We start from the raw sequence: 19,555 nt of genomic DNA on the forward strand, positions 1-19,555 counted from the left end.
TCTCCTCTTTCATCTACTTCCCAATCCTGAAACTCTCTGCACCCCTCTTCTAACTCACCGGTTGGCCTGACCCGGGGCTGGAGCAGTAGATGGTGTACTTGCGGATGATTCCATTTGGCTTGTGAGGGGGTAACCAGGACACCACAACACTGCTGGCGGAGGAGGGCACAGCTTTGATGCCAGCTGGGGGTCCTGGGTCTGAATCATAAAGGGGAAAGAAGAGGGAAATAGAGGGCAGAGAAAACGTGAACCAGTTAAATTTCTCTGTGTGTACGATTCACTGACTTAATAGCTGTTTTTGGGTGTTTTTGGTGCTTTTGGGGAGATTTGTACATTTGTTGTCATTGTTAGCTGTTGATGTTGGTGACACACGCAACAAAAACATCTGTGTGTACCCTGTAGACCCTTGGTTCAATTGTTAGTTCTCATTGCTTCATCCTACATTATTATAGCCAGTGCAGCCTGAAAATAAATCATATATCTTCATATCCTTTTAATTATTCATTTATCTTAATTTTTAAGCAAAAATGCCAAACATTGACTGGTTCTGGTTCGTCATATGTTATTGGTTTTTCTGTTATTCTTAGTATTCTATGATTGTACATTGAACATCTTTGGGTTTTGGATTGCTGGTTTTATAAAAACAAGTGTTTTGAACAGGTAGGCCTTTCTTTTAGGAAACTGTAGAGGCATTTTAACAGTTTTCTGATCTTTTATAAACCAAACAATCTAAATCAATCTAAAAATAAAAAAAATCTACTGAATATTCAATACTGAAAATATTACTCTGTTGCAGCATTAATGTGTATCATTGACTTCTTTGCATAAAAACTTATACATCTGCTTGCTAACCTGCAGTCTCGGCTGTTCTGTTTGATTCCAGGTTAATGAAAATAAGAAACGGAAAACCAGGTTGGCTAATATATGACTCTTAGTGTGTGGTAAAGTGTTAGCATGGCTTACTGAAGTTCATCATGGATTATTTTGATGTCTAAGGTCTTATTAGGGGTTAGTTAACCATCACTTTAAGGTCGACAAAAAGAGTCAAACGTGTATTTTCTTGGTGTAACACTGATGATTAAAAACACCTATGAGGTTAGAACATCCCCAAAAAATAGACAACATAAAGAAAGCTAAAGTTAAGAGAGTGTCATAAACATAAAATCCACAAATTAACACATATGCACTCCCGTAACTAAATGCTGAGACCCCAACAGTGTGTGGCCCTTGTAAAGAGGATGAAAATGTAGTGAAGAATGAATGCCTCTCCTCTTTTCTCTTATGTTTACTGTCTATTGAGAAAGGCAGGCTGAGAATTGGCTGTTTGCTCAATTGCACTGCAAACACTTTTCCATATGCTACAGACAGAACTGAGGGCAAAGGGAAAGATGAGACCGAGAGAGACAGAGAACGCTGAACGTATGTGAAGAGGTTGCCCCTGGACACAGTGTCAACCCGCATCAGGGAAAAAGAGACACTCAGCTTGCCCCTGATAAACACACACACATGCACACACACACTCAAAGACTAACACAATACACATATTTGAAGAGCTATTGCAGCGAGCTCATAAAATGGAGATACAGTGAGGAAAAGAGAATAAAGGCCGTTCCTGAAATGACACTTCTTAGAATCTCTGCTCTCCCCCTCACTCCTGCGCTCCCTCATTTTCTCCATCTCCAGACGCTTGCCTCCTCCTCTGCCTGGACCCAGGGAGGGAGAGGAGAGGCGGATACGGATGTAATCCACAGCCCGCCAGTGTAAGCACAAAATTAATTCTCTCTAAGCCACAAAGAATTAATCCCTCTCCTTGTGCTGGGTGCTGAGCTAGACTTGCACACAAACAATAGAACATGTACACACACACGCACACACCAATGCTAAGACATGTACACATGCAAACACACACCCCCCTCCAACACTTCCACATATCCGCATGGACAAACCCACACCCTTAGGCTCCTTAACCACGCACACACACTTTTTGGCTTCTTAATTCTCATTAGCACTGGTAATGGCACATCAGAGCACAAAGAGGTTTTAATCAGCAACCTCAGCCTAACAAAGACCCCCACCCCCCGTGGCTGTCTACCTCCCACACTGTGCTGCCTAAACCAAGAAGTAAAACCCCAGGACCTGCCCCAAAGGTGTGGTCAAAGCAAATGACACATTACTTGGTGTAACTGTGGGGAAATTTCTACTGAAATGTGGACTCACAGTCTTCACGAGTTTGTATATACAAGACGTTGCTCCGAACTCCATCCCCAGCCTGGGTGTAGGCCAGCACCTGGATGCTGTAGTTGGTGAACTTCTCCAGGCCTCTGAGCTCCACCTGCTCCTTGGTGGTTGTGATGTTTTGCATTTCACCCCACTCTGAGAGACAAAGAGAGAGAGAGAGGGTGAGATATTCAAACCAAGGACCACCTTTCATGTGTCTAAGTAAGATGAGAGACACACTCAGCCCACCTCCATCCGGGAAGACAGCCCAGAACACAACGCGATATCCCTTCAATACACCATGCAGTGTCATTCTGGGAGGCTCAGCCCATGTGATTACTGCCTCATCTGATGTTACAGAAATGGCTCGCACATTCTGAGGAGGCTGGCTGGGCACTGGAGACAAAGAGAGAGAGAGAGAGAGAGAGAGAAGAGAAAAGGTCAGATAAGTTATCTAAAACATGTATCTGCACTTATCTAACCTTATGTATTTCACAGTTTAATCCAAAAGAAAAGGTCTGCTCATTGAAGGGTGAAAAACAATCACGACTTGTTTGATGATTGAGCTAAATACCCATAAAAAAAAAAAAAGAAAACCAAGGAATTCTTTAACCCCTCACCATCCAGATACCTTTCATCCCCTAAGTAGCTTTGAGGTTGAAAAAGGATCTTATTCCAAGCTGTGACAATATAACATATACTGTATATCTTAGATCAGCTTGTTCCAGCAATTCATTGAAGCTATATGATGTTTACACTGAGTAAAATATTTAAAACCCAATATTCTAGATGTCTCATGCATAATTTTTACACATTTCCTAAAATTCATAGTTGCTATCTTCTGAAACTCTGCGATCTGGCCCTCCGGCAGATCAAAGGGTTTTAAATTTTCTTTAAGTAGCTTTAAGGTTGGAAAAATTCATTTTCACTGTCTGACTATCATATACTCTGTATGAGCTTATTCCAACTTTTAATTGACGCTAACTGATTTGAAATTTTCAAATCTAAGACTATGGTTTTCATGGCTGCACAATTCCAACAGATAGATGCCTTTTGCATCACTTGTACACATTTCCCAAAAATTTAGGCTGACATATTTCGTATCTATGAATATTTTTGGGTCTCCACCCCAATTTAAAGTTAAGTTTTGTGTATTTGAACAAAGTTTGGATGTACAGCATGAGGTTGCTTTGACTGGTTAAGACCATGGGGTTTAAGAGGTTTGTTATTGTGAAAATTTAGATGGTTTTCACATGAATGTAAAGGCTGTCATTGCCTCCTCAAAATTAGGACTGTTTTTTGCTAGACAATAAATAAATAAATAAATAAATAAGTCCTCGCTGAAACCCTAAAAGGCATTTCCATATCAAACCTTAAGTGATTAAACAGGCTAGCGATAGATAAAAAGCCCATGACATGCACCCAGCCTGATGTATAGGACCGTCTCTACAACCACCATCTCTCTTTCTGTGTACAAGCCTCCCTCTGTCCCCGCCAGCCCAGGTGTCTCTTCTATTGGCTACCGCTGACCATTAGTCTTTCAGGCTTTGAATAACACACACTGTTGAGGATGAACAGAAGTCAACTTGTGAGAGAAGGAGGGGCAGGAAGAGAGGAAGAGAGCCGACTGAAAGACAGAGAGCAATGAAAGAGAGAGGTTGCGCCAAGTCCACCAGGGAATTTCTCTGCAGCTGGTGAAGAGAGAAGAGGTGGGGAGGAGGACGGAGGAAGGGAGGGAGAGGAGAAAGGAGGATTAGAAAACTGAAACAGGGTTTTGCATAAATAAACCTTTAGGCTTAAAGTTTAAAGGTACCAAAATATAGTCCAGTTCCTCCCTTCACAGTCACACCTTTACACAAAGATAAATAAGGACTGGAAGAGGTTGTGAACAAAAAGGTGCCACCAAATTGTCTGTATTGGGTTAAATGTAGTGTCAAACAGATGAGGGAAGGCAGATAAATAAAAACAAAAATTAATAAATCAGTGGTTGATGTATAAAAGAACCTTACATAAATAAGTGCATAAGTTTGGAGAAGAAAAAAAAGATGGTTAATACAAGAACATGATAAAAGGCAGTTTTTGGACTGGGGCTACAGAGAGGAGGAGATGGGGGTGAGGGGCAGAGGAAGAAGAGAGGAAGGGAGGAAGAGAGTTAAAAGCAAGGGGAGCAAGGGAAGGGCAGAAAAAGATGAAAAGAGGGAGCAGAAAGACAATGCGCTCAGCTGTGGATAATTACAGCAGGAAGCTAGCAGAGGGAACGAGAAAGAGAGAGAGACAGACAGAGAGACAAGCTAATTATAATTATTTTTAGTATGCTTGTTGTTATCACTATTATCATAATGGCCATCAATATCACTGTCGCCACGGTGACAGCCACAGGGAAGAATTGGAGGGCTCTGTCTGCTCTGGACCAATGGAGCTCAGCCAACTGTTCACTGGGTGGACAAGTATGTATGTGACGTGTGCGTGTGTATGTGTGTGTGTGTTTGTTTGTATTTGTTTGTGGAGGGGGGACTCAGGCAAATGTGGATGACGTATGACAGGGACTGCGAGAGATGGCATGTGGAAAAAATTGTTTGCATGTACAGCGTACAAATAAATTGTCTTTTAAACTGCAGCTTAATACCGAAGAATAAAGAGTGAAAAATGTAGAATACAAGAGCAGAAGAAGAAGAATATTTAGATGTCTTAAGAGAAAGAATTCAGCTGTTTTTTTTTCTCTTCTGAAGATGTATTTATCTGTGTTTTTATCTTAACGGCTTTCAATTTATTTTGGATTTCTTCTGCTCTTCAGAGGCCAAAAGTCAATCAATGCAGCTCGCTTAGAAAATACTTGCTTTATAAGAAATGAATAAAAGGAAAAATTCTCTTGCTTAGTAAATTATAGTCTTTGGAAGTCAAATCTGATCCACAAACAAACTAAATGAAGTCCAGTTGTCCATTGTCCACCTGTTTTACTGCTTTACACCCACACCTTCCACCTCTCCCACAAGACCAACATCAACCTCACATACATTTTTGCCATTTGGTATTTTGGAGGAATTATTGGATATTTTTTGTGATTGCTTATGTTTATTGTGTTTTTTTTTTTTTTTTTTTTTTTTTTTGGTAATGCAAATTATGGATCAAGAATATGACTCTTTTCAGTACTTCCATCAAGGGGTTGGTGGATGTTTTTGGCCACATTTGTTTGTCTTTCAAAAAAAAAGATTTCTTTTTTCAAAAGATTTCTTACGATTGAATTTCTAGGAAATATTCAATGAACCTCTTTCCTATATCACTACGACTGCACATTCCTGAATGAAAAAAAAAAATCTGATAATTGTCTCTCATTATGTGCATTTTCTTGCATATTCACAGCCAGATGATGTTAAAAAGAATCTAAATGCAGCATTGTGTAGCCTAGAAAGAAGTTTTTGCTTCTTAAGTTCTTTTTTAGTTTGTTCATTCATTCACCCATTCACTCATTCAACCTTTAGCCCATCTGCCCCCTAGCCATCAGGATGTGTAGTAAGACCTCCGCTGAATGTGTACTCAGTCCATGAGACTATGTGTCCTTGATATTTGTAAAGAAACATTCTGATTCCTGCAGCCAACATTCATTCTTGTTGAGAGAACGTAGTAAGAGAGAATGTAGTAATTTTAGGTTACAAAGCACGGCATGATTTGACACAGATCAGACAGTGAGAAAGCAAAAAGCACAATGGCAACAGAAAAAAAGTGTAGTAACTGTGAATCAAAGCCAAAGCAGATGGAAAGTGATATTTCATAGGACTGACAGTTTACTTGTCTGCTGAATATAATGCACCTTGCCTTTTGCCATTTCCCTTATTACTGTTGGTCACTTTAGTAGCCCACATTTACAGTCATTAACAGACCAAGAGACAAAAAAAAAACCCTTTTCTTGCATGCTGAGATATGCTGCACATGTGTTATCGTGACTCTCACCATCTTCCAGTGTTGTAGCATTGATCTCTGAGCTAGAGGGCCCAGTGCCGGCTCTGTTGAAGGCTTGGACAACCACACCATACTGGGCAAATTTCTTCAGGTTGTCTAGAGTGTAGACTTCGCTGTCCCCAGTGGCCTTCATCTCCACAATGCTGTACTGGCCGTTACTGCCAGGGCCGTTCTCTCTGTAACCGATCTGGTAACCCCGGATTACACCGTTCTGCAGCTCTTTCCTGGGAGCCTAATGGATGAAATAAGAAAAGACGGTGCTCACATCAGGCTCATCTTTTCATATTCATTTAGCGCACAATGATTCGGACACCTCCGCAAAGTTAATAAATTGAAAAAGAATCAGGACTTGCAAGCAGCAAAATGTGATAAAGTGAGACAATCTTAAACTAACAAATAATATTTGCTGAAGTACATAATTACTGAGAAGCCCAGTAGTTCTAATGCTTTACCTTCCAGGTGACCCTGATGCTCTGAGAGGTCACAGGCTGCAGGATCACATCCATGGGAGGGCCATCAGGCTCTGCACAGGGAAGGAGACACAGAGGGGTTGAGGTGAAGGCATTTTGCTACTGTCAAACAAATGCTTTGTGGTTTTAATGGTTCATGTCTCATGTACCTATACTATTCTGGATGACAGTGTCACCACAGATGCAGTGGCTAAAAGTTCCTTTGTTCACATGTACCTTGAATAAAAAGCAGCACTTTCAAGATACTTACGTGCTTCCTCTGTGCTGATGGTGAGCTCCTTACTGGCCTCACTCTTTCCGATAGCGTTGTAGGAGTACATGCGGATGCTGTAGACAGAAGCAGGGTGAAGATCCACTATGTTGGCCTGATTGTTGGTAGGGGAGATGTTTCGAGTAGCATGCTTCAGCTCCCAGGAATCTGGCAAAGAGGAAGAGAGTAATTTTACAGCCTTGTTTTTCATTTTGAGTTACACAGTTTGCAATAATTTTCCCACTCCAAAAAACACTTCTGATATATTTGTATAGAATGAAGTCTTATTTTTCCCTGTAATCATCTTACAAAAGTAAAGTACAATTATTCACAAATGTAGCATTTTTTATATTCTAACATTAACAGTTGACCGTCAAAATATTCTGTTGTGCTTCCAAAAAAAAACAAAAAAAAAAAAAACACCAAAAGCTTTTTAAAGCATTTTATTCCACCGTCAGATTCACTTTTCCATCCTAATTTTCTGTAAAATAAAGAGTACACTCTTTTTACTTACCTGTCTTGTTCTTATACTCAATGTCGTAGGAGGTAATGACGCTGTTTCCATCAAATCTCTGTGTCCACCGGAGATTCATACTACGATCTTTCACTTCTCGCACCTCCAACTCTGGAGGGTCTGGGGGTTCTGGGGATTTAAAAGAGAGGGAGTGAACAAAGGGAGGAAGGTGAGAAAGAAGAAAGAGAGATCATTTCAGACAGAAAGAGGGAAGAGCAGGTTTGTGCAGCTTTTAGGAGTATAAAGATGAGATGGTACAGTACATGCATTTGTGCAGGAATGCAGGAATTACCTTGCACAGTGAGCTGGATAAGGCCTCGTCCTTCTCCGTAAGAGTTGATGGCATGACAGGAGAAGAAGACTGAATCCTCACGCTCTGCTGGCTTTAGCTGTAGGGAGAAAGGTAAAAAGAGAAATGTCAAAGAGACAAACAGCTCTATCTTTGTGCAGGCAAACTGTGTAAAGCACAGATTTGTGATGGAGAAGGAGAAGTGGCCTTTAACCACTAGATACATCTACATTCACACCAAAAATACTGTTTTTATCTGATTATGGAAATGACGCCAGCAGGAAAGATTGATGCTCAGGTCTTATGAGTCATGATTAACTACCTGTACAATCATTTGAAAGTGAGAGGTATGAGTTCCATTGGAAGTCTCCACCTTGAGAGGAGCATATAGTCAAATCTTGGTTACAGATACCAAATCCACTGGTGTTACCTTGTGTGTTGTGCAAAATACACACACACACAAGCTTCTGTGCTTTCCCATGTGTATCAAACCAGCTGGTTGATGATGATTTCCTCAGAACTCATTGGACACAGTTGATTCAGGTTGTCTTTACATCTCCAACCTCCTTCAGTTTCACTTGCTGCCAGTGACCCTCTCTTATCATCACAATCCAAAAACACTGCATCACCAGGCAGCCAAAGCTGCTTGTACCGTCACCATTTTCCTATGGTTTTGGCAAATGTATCGCTTGGAATCTAAGAATCTCATTTATTAATACAGTAAAGGTGAGGGACATACCATGAAACATAACGTGGTCTCTTTCAATACGTCCAGAAATGGGGATTTAATTGAAATAGAGACATAATCTTTTCTTTGGAATCTTAATTCAGTCTGCTGTATCTTCACACCCACATGCAATTATTTTCCGCCCAAGTGATGCTGGTCTAGACTCGATTACTAAACTGCTAGTATAGGGGGAAGAACACAGATGTCAAACATTTAGAAGACCTAATGTGATTGGCCATGCCTGGTACCAGCCTTTAACAAGACCTGCACAGACTGGCTGACATGATAATGGATTCAATTCAAATCTTGCACTTTTTCTATGCACCCTGCACCTTGACTCAGAGCCCAAACAGACAAATGTGAAAAAGAGAGAATTTTTGAAAGAGTCATAAAGACACTGCTGTCTTATTTCAACAACTAGATGCTCTACCATTTATAAGTGTTTCTTACCTTGAGTGTAGACAGCACCTCGTCAGTCTTCTCATTGGGACTGGTGGTAATGGAGTATCGGGGGTTGCGGTCAGGGTCAATGACCGTGTCGCCTCTTTCCCAGCGGATGATGATGGGCCATTCTCCCCTGGCTGTGCAGTTCAGCTCCTTCACGTGACCCTTCTTGGCCATGGTGGTGTTGGGGTGACTGGTGATCATCGCGGGGACTGAAAAGAGAAGGGAAATGGAGTGTGAGATGAGGAGAATGTGAGGACAAATGGGGGGGAAGTAGGGAGAAATGGTGACAGTAAACAGATTGATGAGAGGAATATTAGATGACAGAGGCAGGTAAAAGAGAGGGAAGGGGGCGGAGAAGAAAGTAAGTAGTAAGTAAGTGGATAATAAGCAGAGTTTAAGTGGAAAGAGAGAGCGAAGAGAAAGAGAGGAGAGGAGAAGGGAAGGACAGCTGGCAGTTAAAAAGGTGGAGTTCGGAGTAGCCAAGTTCCATTGCAGTAGAGTAATGAAGAGCTATGGTCAATGAGGTAAAGTCAATAAACCTCCTCTCTCATTCTCCAATAGTTAACATTGGGGTCTAGGTGAATGAAGAGGCAAAAACGATACACTCTACCTTTTGTGTACACTCTATACACAAAATCACTCACACACTCAATCTTCTCTGTCCAACACACACACACACACACACACACACACACACACACACACACACACACACACACACACACACACACACACACACACACAATATCGATCTGAGGAGGGTTCTGCTGTTTTGTTTTCATCACTTATTCATCTCACCCTCCCTCTTTTCCTCTTTTCCTCTCTCTCCACTGAGCGAAACAGACAGAATTGAGGGAAGCAGAGGAGAGGAACGGTTCAATCAATAACACTAACACTGGAAGGAGAGGGAGAGAGATAGAGAGAGAGAGAGGCAACCCTGTGATAGCAGAACATGATGAAACCAGTAGATGTATTTATGTGCGGCTGGTTATATGTGTCTGTGTGAGCAAGAGTCTAAAGGTGCCAGAAATTAAGCATTAACATCTCTCTTGCGAGTACAGTTGTTTTGTAAGGTCAGTGTACTGCATGATACAAGGGATATTGGACTCACATAATGTCCTACTTTATGCTGACAGTCTGTGTGTGTGTATATGCACATACATTTTCCCTACACATTTTCACTTGGCATCACGCAGGATGTTACTGACAGCAAGGGCAGGATGGAGAGATTGATTACAGATAATGATTAAGCTCAAAGTGTTTTTGATTGTCTGTAGACAGATCCCAAGAGTCAAAAGATCAATCGCTCAGCTGCTCGCTTTCTCACTGCCTATCACAAACGCGAGAACACACACACACACACACACCCTTCTCTCCCTTGCTGTTCTTTATTATTTTGCTCTTATGTCCATGGTCACCTTTGCTCCGCCGATTCATCATTGAGCGTGTATGTGTGTACGCTCATGCCCACAGAGCACAGGGAGAGTAGTGCGAGCTGGCTCATTGGTTTGACACAGTTTGCGAGTGTGTGTGCATGAAGACTGATAGATGAGGAGCACTGGACCAACCTAGACGGCCTCAACGCAGTCATCTACGCCATGAAAAAGTCATACTCTGTTACATTGGCCCATGTGAGTTAGTATACTCACTCTTAACGGTGAGAACCATGCTCTTGCTGATGTCTGAGCCCACCCCATTGGAGGCCTGACAGAGGTAGAATCCACGATCCTCTTCCAGAACATGTCTGATGAGCAGAGAGCCATTACTCATGATCTGGATACGGCCTGTCAGAGGCACAGGGTGGTACTGCTGAGGGTTCCCAATACCCGCTGGGCAGAAAGAGAGAAACGGCAACAGGGACTAGTGGTTATGTTACAGTAGCTGGCAACACTTGAATTTTGAGAGAATTTACTTTGGACAGTATGGACCTATGAGTATTACAATGCGCAGAGAAAAAACAACAAACAACACATCACAGTACACCGATAAAAGACGAAAGATGGTTCATGTACCTAGTGTACCTTTGGCATGCTTCCACATGACCTTGGGAGGAGGGTATCCATCAACAGAACAGTTTAGGATCCCTGCCTTCCCATAGATCCCATCCTGGTTGTTGGGTTGCACCACAAACCGAGGAGGCACTGGAAGAAGAGGAGACGAGAAGTGAATAAAACTTATAAAACGTCCCCACTTTAGAACCATGTTCTGTGTTTCCTGCATGGCTGCTGCTTTTCATCAGTTCTGTCGATTACGATAAAACTGAATAAATGTGGCATCCAGTCAATGGGACAATCCACTGATTGTCAGTAGCAGATATATTAAGATCATTTATTCAAGTAAAAGTGACAGTACAACAATGTAAAATACTACATTATGAGTAAGTATCGTAAGAAAAAGTACAAAAGCACGATCAGCAAAAGGCAAAGGTGGGGGGGGGGGGGGGGGGGGGGGGTCTGCATTGTGGGAAGCGAGGGAAGTGAAAGATCCAGTGTTTTTGGAGTATAACCCATAACAAGGACTAAAGGGAAGTATATATCTCCCTGCTTGGTTTCTGACCATATTTTATTTAAGTGCAATACTAAATCACTGCAGGGCTCTTTTAAAATAACCCCCTTCCTTTTTCCTTCAGACAAATATCACTTTTATTCTGTATCTTCTCACACTCCTTTTTTCTTACCTGTAACTGTGAGCTGCCTCTCTGTGCTGACTGTAGCAGCGTCATTGCTGGCAATGCAGGTGTAGTTGCCATTGTGTTTGAGAGACACTTTAGATATCTGGAGGGAGCTCATGAATTCCTTTGTGTCGATAGTGATGCCTGAAGAGGGCACGATCTCTTGCCCGTCCTTGCGCCACGTGATGCGTATGGGCATGTCTCCGGACGACACCACGCAGGCGATGTACATCAATTTGCCAATGGAAGTCGGTGGAAAGTCAAATGGCTGGATCAGTGGAGGAACTGAGAGAGGTACAGAATGAGAGCATGAGAGAGTGATCAAGAGAGGTGAAGGAAGGAGAGCAAGAGAGTGTAGGACGTGTAGAGAGGAAGGGAGAATAATTAGAAACGTAGTAGAAATAAAGTAATGGAGGAGAAAACAGTGAAATAAGAAATAAAAAAAAGAACAGGCAGATCACATGAAGGAAATATATGATGATAAGGAGAGATGGGGGAGATTTTGGCAAGGACAGGCAACAGGGTGAAATAAAGGATGGATAGAAAGAAGACAGGATAAGGCAAAGAGGGAATGGAAATAATGAAAAAAAGATGAATGAAAACAGAGGGTTGTTTAAATGAGTGGGGTGAGTAAAAGGTGAAGACAGAGATTTGAGGCAGATATGAATAAGTGAAGGACAGAGAAGAGAGAGGAAGCCAGATGTGAAGACACAGGGAGGATATGGGTAGACACACGGATTTGAAGATTCGGGGGCATTGAGAGGACATAGGGCGGGAGAGTGAGGGAGAAGACGACGAGTGAAAAATACACAGAAGAAGGTAAAAAAAAAGACAGAATTAGATTTCTTTTAGAGTGCATGGTTCAGAATCTGTCATTTTTACCTGGCAGGCTGACTGGTAAACTACTGGTCCATCTGTGTGTTTGACTGTAGATGATCCTAAACCTGACGTCTTGAGTCTCTCCTCTAAGTCTGGACCTCTAAAGCCTCCACACCACTACAGCCTGGCCTGCTAGCCCACTACCCACTCTGCAGCCTCCTGTGCCCCCTACCAACCTCCACTCCACCCCGCCCTGCCCTGCTAAAGCCAGCCCATAATAGCTGCTCTAATTAGAGCCCCATCCACATGGGGGAAGAACAGCGCTGCCATGGAGACCGGCGGAGGTGATGGCGGTGGTTTGGAGTGCGGGAGGAGGGGAGGGAGGAGGTGGTGGTGGTTGGGGGGGGTTACAGCTGAGACATCTGGGGGATTTAATCTGGGCCTCGTTAAAATTCATCTAATTAAATCAGAGACATGACGAGCACGCATTCATACAAGCACATACCTACACCCACACGCAGCAAATGTTACACGCACATACATACATACATGTGCACGCAAGCGCACTCGTGCACAGGCGCATGCGGATGTATGTGCAGAGAAACACTGCAAAGACCACCAGAGTACCACTAATTTCACACATCTACTAATGTCAAGTCGAAACACACACTCACATGCCACAACTTCCTAAAACAAACATGTCATGCTATTGCCGCAGAGAGCAGAGTGAAATAACATACAGGATGACATGCAGAATACGTATACACACACAGACACTCTTTGCCATTCACAGACATATATGTACGTGTGTGGTATACACACACACACAAATCTTATACAATAGCACTCCTGCTCTATGTAATTGCTGAGTGGTTGAGAGAGCACACTAGGCCACTCCGCCCCTTAATCAGGGGTTATTAGAGGCAATGCATACAGCTTTCTTCTTTCCTCTCCCTGTTACACTCACACCCTCCTGCTCCAAACCAGTCTTACTCACTCTCCATCCCTCTTACAATCACCCTCTTTTACATTCATAATTTTTTTCCACTGCTGTTTATGACACAGTAAAACAAAGCTCGGCTCATACACACTACAATTCTATATTATTTTACAAGTAGTAAATTCACCTTATTGCACAAATCCTAAACACAAATAGGTATGTACCATTTACACCACACAACACACAATATAGTATGTGTTCTTGTGTTATGTATATTTTTAGAAAGATCTATGTGGCTTTTTGTGGTGGTACAATTGTGAGTGAAACTCTGCAACAAAGTTATCAGTAAAAAATTTGAAGCCTGTGACTGACCTTTGACAGTGACATAAACAGTCTGCGTGATGAACAGCTGTGGCTGGATGAGCACGCTGCAGACATAGGCCCCCTCATCCATTCCCTTCTGAACATCGCTGAGCTTCAGAGTCCCGTTCTCATACACCACCTGAACAGACATCAGCCGGGTTACAGGCATGCAAGGTGATTCTAAGATCAAAAACTGACTGGTCAAAACTGATGCAAAAAGAAATCCCCTTGATTTGCTTTGTGCCTTCATTTGTTTGTATTTGGGAGTTTTCAAGTATAATCCCGTGGAAATCTTTTCTGCTATACAGATAAATCAAATCATAGGAAAACATCAAGTAATATAATATACAACAAACACAACAAAAAGTGGCTCACAGGGAATATGTTTGACTAAGTACTTGCTTGATCTTCGGTTATATAGGCACAAGAGCATAAATGTTTAATAGCCTATGTTATATGAGAATATCATGTGAAATGTTTCATGGAAAGTAAAGTTTTTACATCCATCTAAAAGGTGCAATTTGTGATACAAAAAGAATGCCCAACTGTCATTCCCAAACAGCTTCACGGGTGTTTTAGGAAACAGGTTAACACTAGTCAATAACTAATTCTAAGGTAAAGCTGTAAAAATGCCAGACGTCCTGTTGAAAAATAGTAATTTATACAGTCAGAATTAGCGAATGAGCCTTTAAACAACACCCCTTTATACAGGAGGCACAGTATATGTATAGGACTGAATTTATGCACATACATATTATATATTCATGTTATACAGTGCTGTATGGAAAAGAAGTTGTGAACCAATTTATTTGAGCAGAGTGCAGAAAACTCCACCTGGCGATGGTTATCAGGCAGCAGAAGTCCCTCCTTGTACCAGTTGATTGAGTAATAAGGGTACCCAATAACACGGCAGTTTATAAATGTGTTTCTTCCTGCCACTGCAGTGATGTTCTTCATAGGCCGAATCCTAGGAGGACCTGATGGGGGGAAAGAGAGAGAGAGAGAGAGAGAGAAAGAAAGAAAGAGAGAAATGGGCCGAGGGAGAGAGATGAAGAGATAGGTTGACCAGAGGTAGGAAAGAGAGGGAAAAAGAAGATCGTTAGTTGATGGTGTCAGAAGCAGGTCATGGAATTTTAGGAATATAGGGGAGGGGTGATAGGGAAGGTAGTTGGGGAGGAGGGAAGGGACAGAAGAGGAAAAAAGCATGTAGGGGTGTAGGGAGAGAGAGGGGTTAGGATGTCTTGCTTTAATGTTAAAAAGCTGCTTTAATGCCAGAGTTTTTCTGGAGGAGCACCTACATACTCTCGCACAATTTCTGGCCATTACTGTCTTGATGTGCCATCCCGCTCCTGCCCACCCATCCACAACTGTTTTCTGCTGAAAATCTGTTTAGCCCATCCGAGACACATGTAGGTCTTTTGAATTTTTAAGTCTAGTGAAATATAGTTACTCAGCTATGTATTAAGCTACCTTTATAAGATGTGAGCTAAAAAGAACCCTCACCAAATGCTTTTAAAAGTTTCAGCCTCAGGTGGGAGGAACATAAAAGTGGATGAGAATGTTATAGATCATGCCCCTGTTTCTCTGACACAGATAGTTCATGTTGTTTTCCCTAGTAACAGTCACTAACTAGATGCAGAAATACAGGAATGCCAGCCTTGCCAGTCTGCCAGCAGCAGCAGCAATAGTGTTACTGTTTACAGGTCAGACTGGATTAGCAATGGCAACTTTATTTAATGTTACTGACATTTAAGCTTAATGTAACCCACTACACGACTAATCTAAAAAGAGAGAATAACAGACAGAGGGAAAGTGAGTGGGTGAATTAAAAAAAAAAACAACCTAAACTGACACTTCACCTTATTTTGTACTTTATTTAGAGGCTTTCAGCCTACTGGAAGGTAGCGCGTTTACATGGATGGATACACCCATGCATGACAAAGTGTCACATTTTCATACATGAATTTTCATTCATGCCGACCAACCACTTCTGACTATTTTACAGTAAATGTGCCTTGCACCTGCCACATTTGTGCTGGGTGATGCAGGACCTGCAGGATTCTAGGTCTATTGCAACTCTCCAGAGCAGAACTCATCGGCTTTAACAACCTAATCACGGATGCTGTGTGTCCATAAGTGTGCAATGCACTTTTGTATTCACTGTGGGGCACTTTTGTATTCACCGTGGGGCATGGACAAAGTGCTGTGCCTTTTCCATGGCTGCATAGTGCAACTAATGCATTGCTATTCTTTGTGCTATATCAAATGAACATGTGCTCTGTTAACATTTGTGTTGAGAACTTTATGAAGGTCATGCTACATGGGCTATGACATTTTGAGGGGCAGGGAGACTGAGCAATAGTGGCCACAACAGGTAACTGGCAGATTAACTGGAGCAAAATTAATGTGAATGATGCCCGAAAAATACAAGAATATAACAGAAATAAAGCTTAACTGCTTCTGTTTCTTGGTCATGTATCATTTCCAAAAGAGAGAGACTGGAGGCTGTGGGCAGGCAGGCAGGCAGACAGACAGCCAGACAGACACAAAATGTGTTTAGCATTACTGGAAGACACTGGGAGCTATCACTCAATCATCTGTCACTTCAGCTCTGACCTTCTCACCATTGTTCGTCTTGTATCTTTGTTTTTGACTCTCCTTCCAGCCCTTCTACCCCCCACCTATCTCTCGCTCTTTCTCTCTCCTCCCTTTCTCAGCGCGTGCTGAGCTTTGAAGTCACAGCTCTGACGAGTCAAAGATGTATTATTCAGTAGCACCACCGCACAGACAGACAGACAGACAGACACACACACAAACTCGTACAAGCACAGCTACAGCATACACGTGCATGTGTGTTCAGCTATGTCTGTGTGGATCAGTATCTTTGCTCTTGGCCCCTCACTGAATGGGATAAGTTGAGCATATCACTTTTCAGTGAGTGGATCAGCATAGTAGTGTGTTACTGCTTTTTCATGTGTAGTTATGCATGTGAGTCCATGTATGTGTGTTTATTGGATGTATTTGTGTGAGTATGTGTTGCATGTAAGACTGAAGCTCTCTGGCAATGGGGCTCATTCTCACTCCAATGATCATTCTGGCATGTCTGCTTAGAGCAGACTCACATGTCACAACTACACATTTCACCAAAGGACAGAGAAAAGAGAGAAGAGAGAGGGAGAGAGCGATCCAGCCCTGTCCATCGGTGTCACTCCTCATCTTTGTTGTCTCCGACGACAGTGACATCACCAGTCCTGTCACCAGAGTTCACCATCACTCCCCCATCAGACACTGGCACTGCTCCGCTCTTCTCTTCTCCATTTCTGTTCTCTCATGTCATCTATTCTCTCTCTTCCTCTGTCTCTGGCCATCTGTTTTTGCTTCTCTTCTAAAGTTCCTTCTTTCATTTGCCTCACACTGCCTTAATCTCACATCCTTTGCTTTAGCCACGCTTTCTCTCCATATGTTTAACTCTAGTCTCTCTATTTCAACATTTTGTCTACCTTCCTACATGTGTGTGCATGTGACTGTGCATACGGGTAGATACAGTAGGTGGATGAGTAGGTGTATTTGTTTTCCTTATGGGTTTGTGTGCAGTAAGTAACACAGGCACATGTGCAGAGCTACACTAAGACAGACAACAGGACAGTTAGCTTGAGGAGACAGACTGCAAGAAAGACAGAATGAGAGAGACAGACTGCCGGAGAAACAAAACACCGGCTGCTTCAGATAATTAACATATAGGTATAAAGACTGACAGAACAAAAAAGAAAAAGTAAACCAGGAGAAAAACTAAAAATAGACATATGAGAAAGTAAAACTAACATACAGAGATAGAGGCAGAGATATAGAAGGGTACAGGATAGGATATGGGTCAGGGTAGGGGTAGGGGTCAGGCTATGAGAAGCCTCTGTATGACTGATATTGAAAAGTAGACAGGCACCTCTTACGTTTATGCGCGCTTGGTACTCGGCACTACCGGCCGAGTTTCGTGCGGCGCACCGATACACTCCTCCATCGCGAATCTGCGGGCTGCTGACGTTGACGTGGCTCACAGTGCTGCCGTCGGAGAGCGTGTACTGGCTGGCTCTGACACGCGACAGGTCCCGGGCCACAGGCTCGTCGTCCAGAGTCCAGGTGATGGTGGGAGGAGGTGCTCCTTTAGCGGCGCACATCAAGGAAAACGGTTCACCTGGGACCACCACCCTCTCACTGAAGGAGGCAACAATACGTGGTGTGCCATCTGAAAAACAATTATAACACGAGAGATGTAAGCTGCGAATTTAGTGTATTTGGATTTAAATCAGCATTATGGTGGAAAGATGGATTAAAAGAAGAAGCTGGACCTTATTTGACACGAGACTAAATGACTATACCAAGGGAAAGCAACATTTCATTTCAGTAACAAGAATAAAGCTGTGTAACACAATATAACAAATCTCTTTGTGTGCTCGAATTAACGTGACCAAGTGGCGATGCTTTAATACATTTCTTTTTCTTAACTGTTTTTTTTCTCTTTATATAAAATGTGTGCATATATGTTTTCATGTGCGTATGAGAGCATGCACTCAATGGGTACAATTAAATCAAAATGAATTGTAAATCACTGAAGAGAATAAACTAGATGGAACATAACAGAAATGCAATACAATTGTCAATGCTTCAGTTTTATGTCAGTTAAACTGTTATTACTCAGTAAAGTAATGAAAATCAACCAGGTCTCCGTTGCCCCGTTAACATCTTCTCCACAATGTTTTGTAGAAATTCTGCGAACACATATCTTGGTAACAGACACACAGCTGCAGAAATGAAGTAGAGGCATAACAAAATTGCTCTCCAGCATTCGTGACACTTAACATGTAATGTATACTATGTGTAACTGTCCATGTGTTTCCTTAAGCATAAACAAAAACAAAAAAAACACCCTTGCCCTGATTGCAGTATAATAAAACCCTGTATAGTTTTTGTTACATATACTCCAGCATGGTAATCCCTTTCTGTTCTCACCTTCTAGCAGTATGATGGAGAAGTCCTGGGCAGTCTGGCCCTTGCGCGTGGCAAAGCACTGGTAAGCTCCCGAGTGTCTCTTTTGTGCAGCCGAAATGAACAATGTCTCATTGTGAGCCCCCTGTATGGAAAAGTGCTGATCGGGCAGAACAGGTTCTGTGTTACGGTACCAGGACACAGTAAAGTGGGGGGAACCCTGGACAGCACAGGAGAGGATGACTGTACTGCTGATCCCTGTCTTCAGGTTCTTGGGAGACAAGGTGACCCGCAGTGGCTCTGGAGTTAGAAGGACCCCCAGGAAGAGCAGAGTTAAAAAAAAAAAAAAAAAGAAAGAAAGAATAAATTAGACAGAACCAAGTGCTTTTTGAAATGTCAGACATACCTTCACATTCACAAGTTACTGTCTAAACACTGAAGGCACAGTACTTGGTGTGTATGCAGGCTTGTCTCTGATAGTACATGGTTATTATTTGCATCGCTGAATGGAAGCAATCTGAATTGAGCTACACTGTGCAGGCCAGGCAACACAAATCATATTTTGGTGGGGTGAGATTGTGAATTTGTTGTTTGTGTGTCAAGATTTCTAACATTGCCTTTGTGTGTGTGTGTGTGTGCTAAGCAGAGAGGAAAACCGAGACAGAAAAACAGAAAGGGGAGAAATGTCAGTGAGCAATAAAGCAGCTGGTGTTAAGTGCTGGAGGCTGCTGAATGTGTGTATGCATGTGTGTGTGTGCATGTGTGAGTGACAGGGCATGTGCAAGACTTTCTTCACAGGCAATGGGCACATGTACTGTAAGTGTGTGTTCAAATGTGTGCTTGTGTGTGTGTCCCACCTTCCATGCCCTGTCACAGGAGGTTTGTGGCTTGTGCAGTGATGCGCCCTGTGC

General features: G+C 42.4%; 1 protein-coding gene across 1 annotated transcript in view; it reads right to left on the reverse strand.

The window, feature by feature from the left end:
- The window catches only part of LOC121187128 (Down syndrome cell adhesion molecule-like protein 1 homolog), a 94,185-nt gene that overhangs the window by 16,043 nt on the left and 58,587 nt on the right, over positions 1-19,555 (reverse strand). The window contains exons 6-21 of the mRNA XM_041046249.1: positions 18,669-18,944; positions 17,605-17,904; positions 14,499-14,641; positions 13,674-13,803; positions 11,549-11,827; positions 10,884-11,012; positions 10,521-10,700; positions 8,875-9,080; positions 7,701-7,797; positions 7,409-7,537; positions 6,895-7,062; positions 6,627-6,697; positions 6,166-6,406; positions 2,467-2,613; positions 2,218-2,373; positions 59-198 (exon numbers count right to left, since the gene is read on the reverse strand). Coding sequence (XP_040902183.1) covers positions 59-198; positions 2,218-2,373; positions 2,467-2,613; positions 6,166-6,406; positions 6,627-6,697; positions 6,895-7,062; positions 7,409-7,537; positions 7,701-7,797; positions 8,875-9,080; positions 10,521-10,700; positions 10,884-11,012; positions 11,549-11,827; positions 13,674-13,803; positions 14,499-14,641; positions 17,605-17,904; positions 18,669-18,944 — 2,792 coding nt within the window. The remainder of the gene's footprint in view (positions 1-58; positions 199-2,217; positions 2,374-2,466; positions 2,614-6,165; positions 6,407-6,626; positions 6,698-6,894; positions 7,063-7,408; positions 7,538-7,700; positions 7,798-8,874; positions 9,081-10,520; positions 10,701-10,883; positions 11,013-11,548; positions 11,828-13,673; positions 13,804-14,498; positions 14,642-17,604; positions 17,905-18,668; positions 18,945-19,555) is intronic.

The sequence above is a fragment of the Toxotes jaculatrix genome, chromosome 9, assembly GCF_017976425.1.
Source record: "Toxotes jaculatrix isolate fToxJac2 chromosome 9, fToxJac2.pri, whole genome shotgun sequence".
NCBI classification, from domain to species: domain Eukaryota; kingdom Metazoa; phylum Chordata; class Actinopteri; family Toxotidae; genus Toxotes; species Toxotes jaculatrix.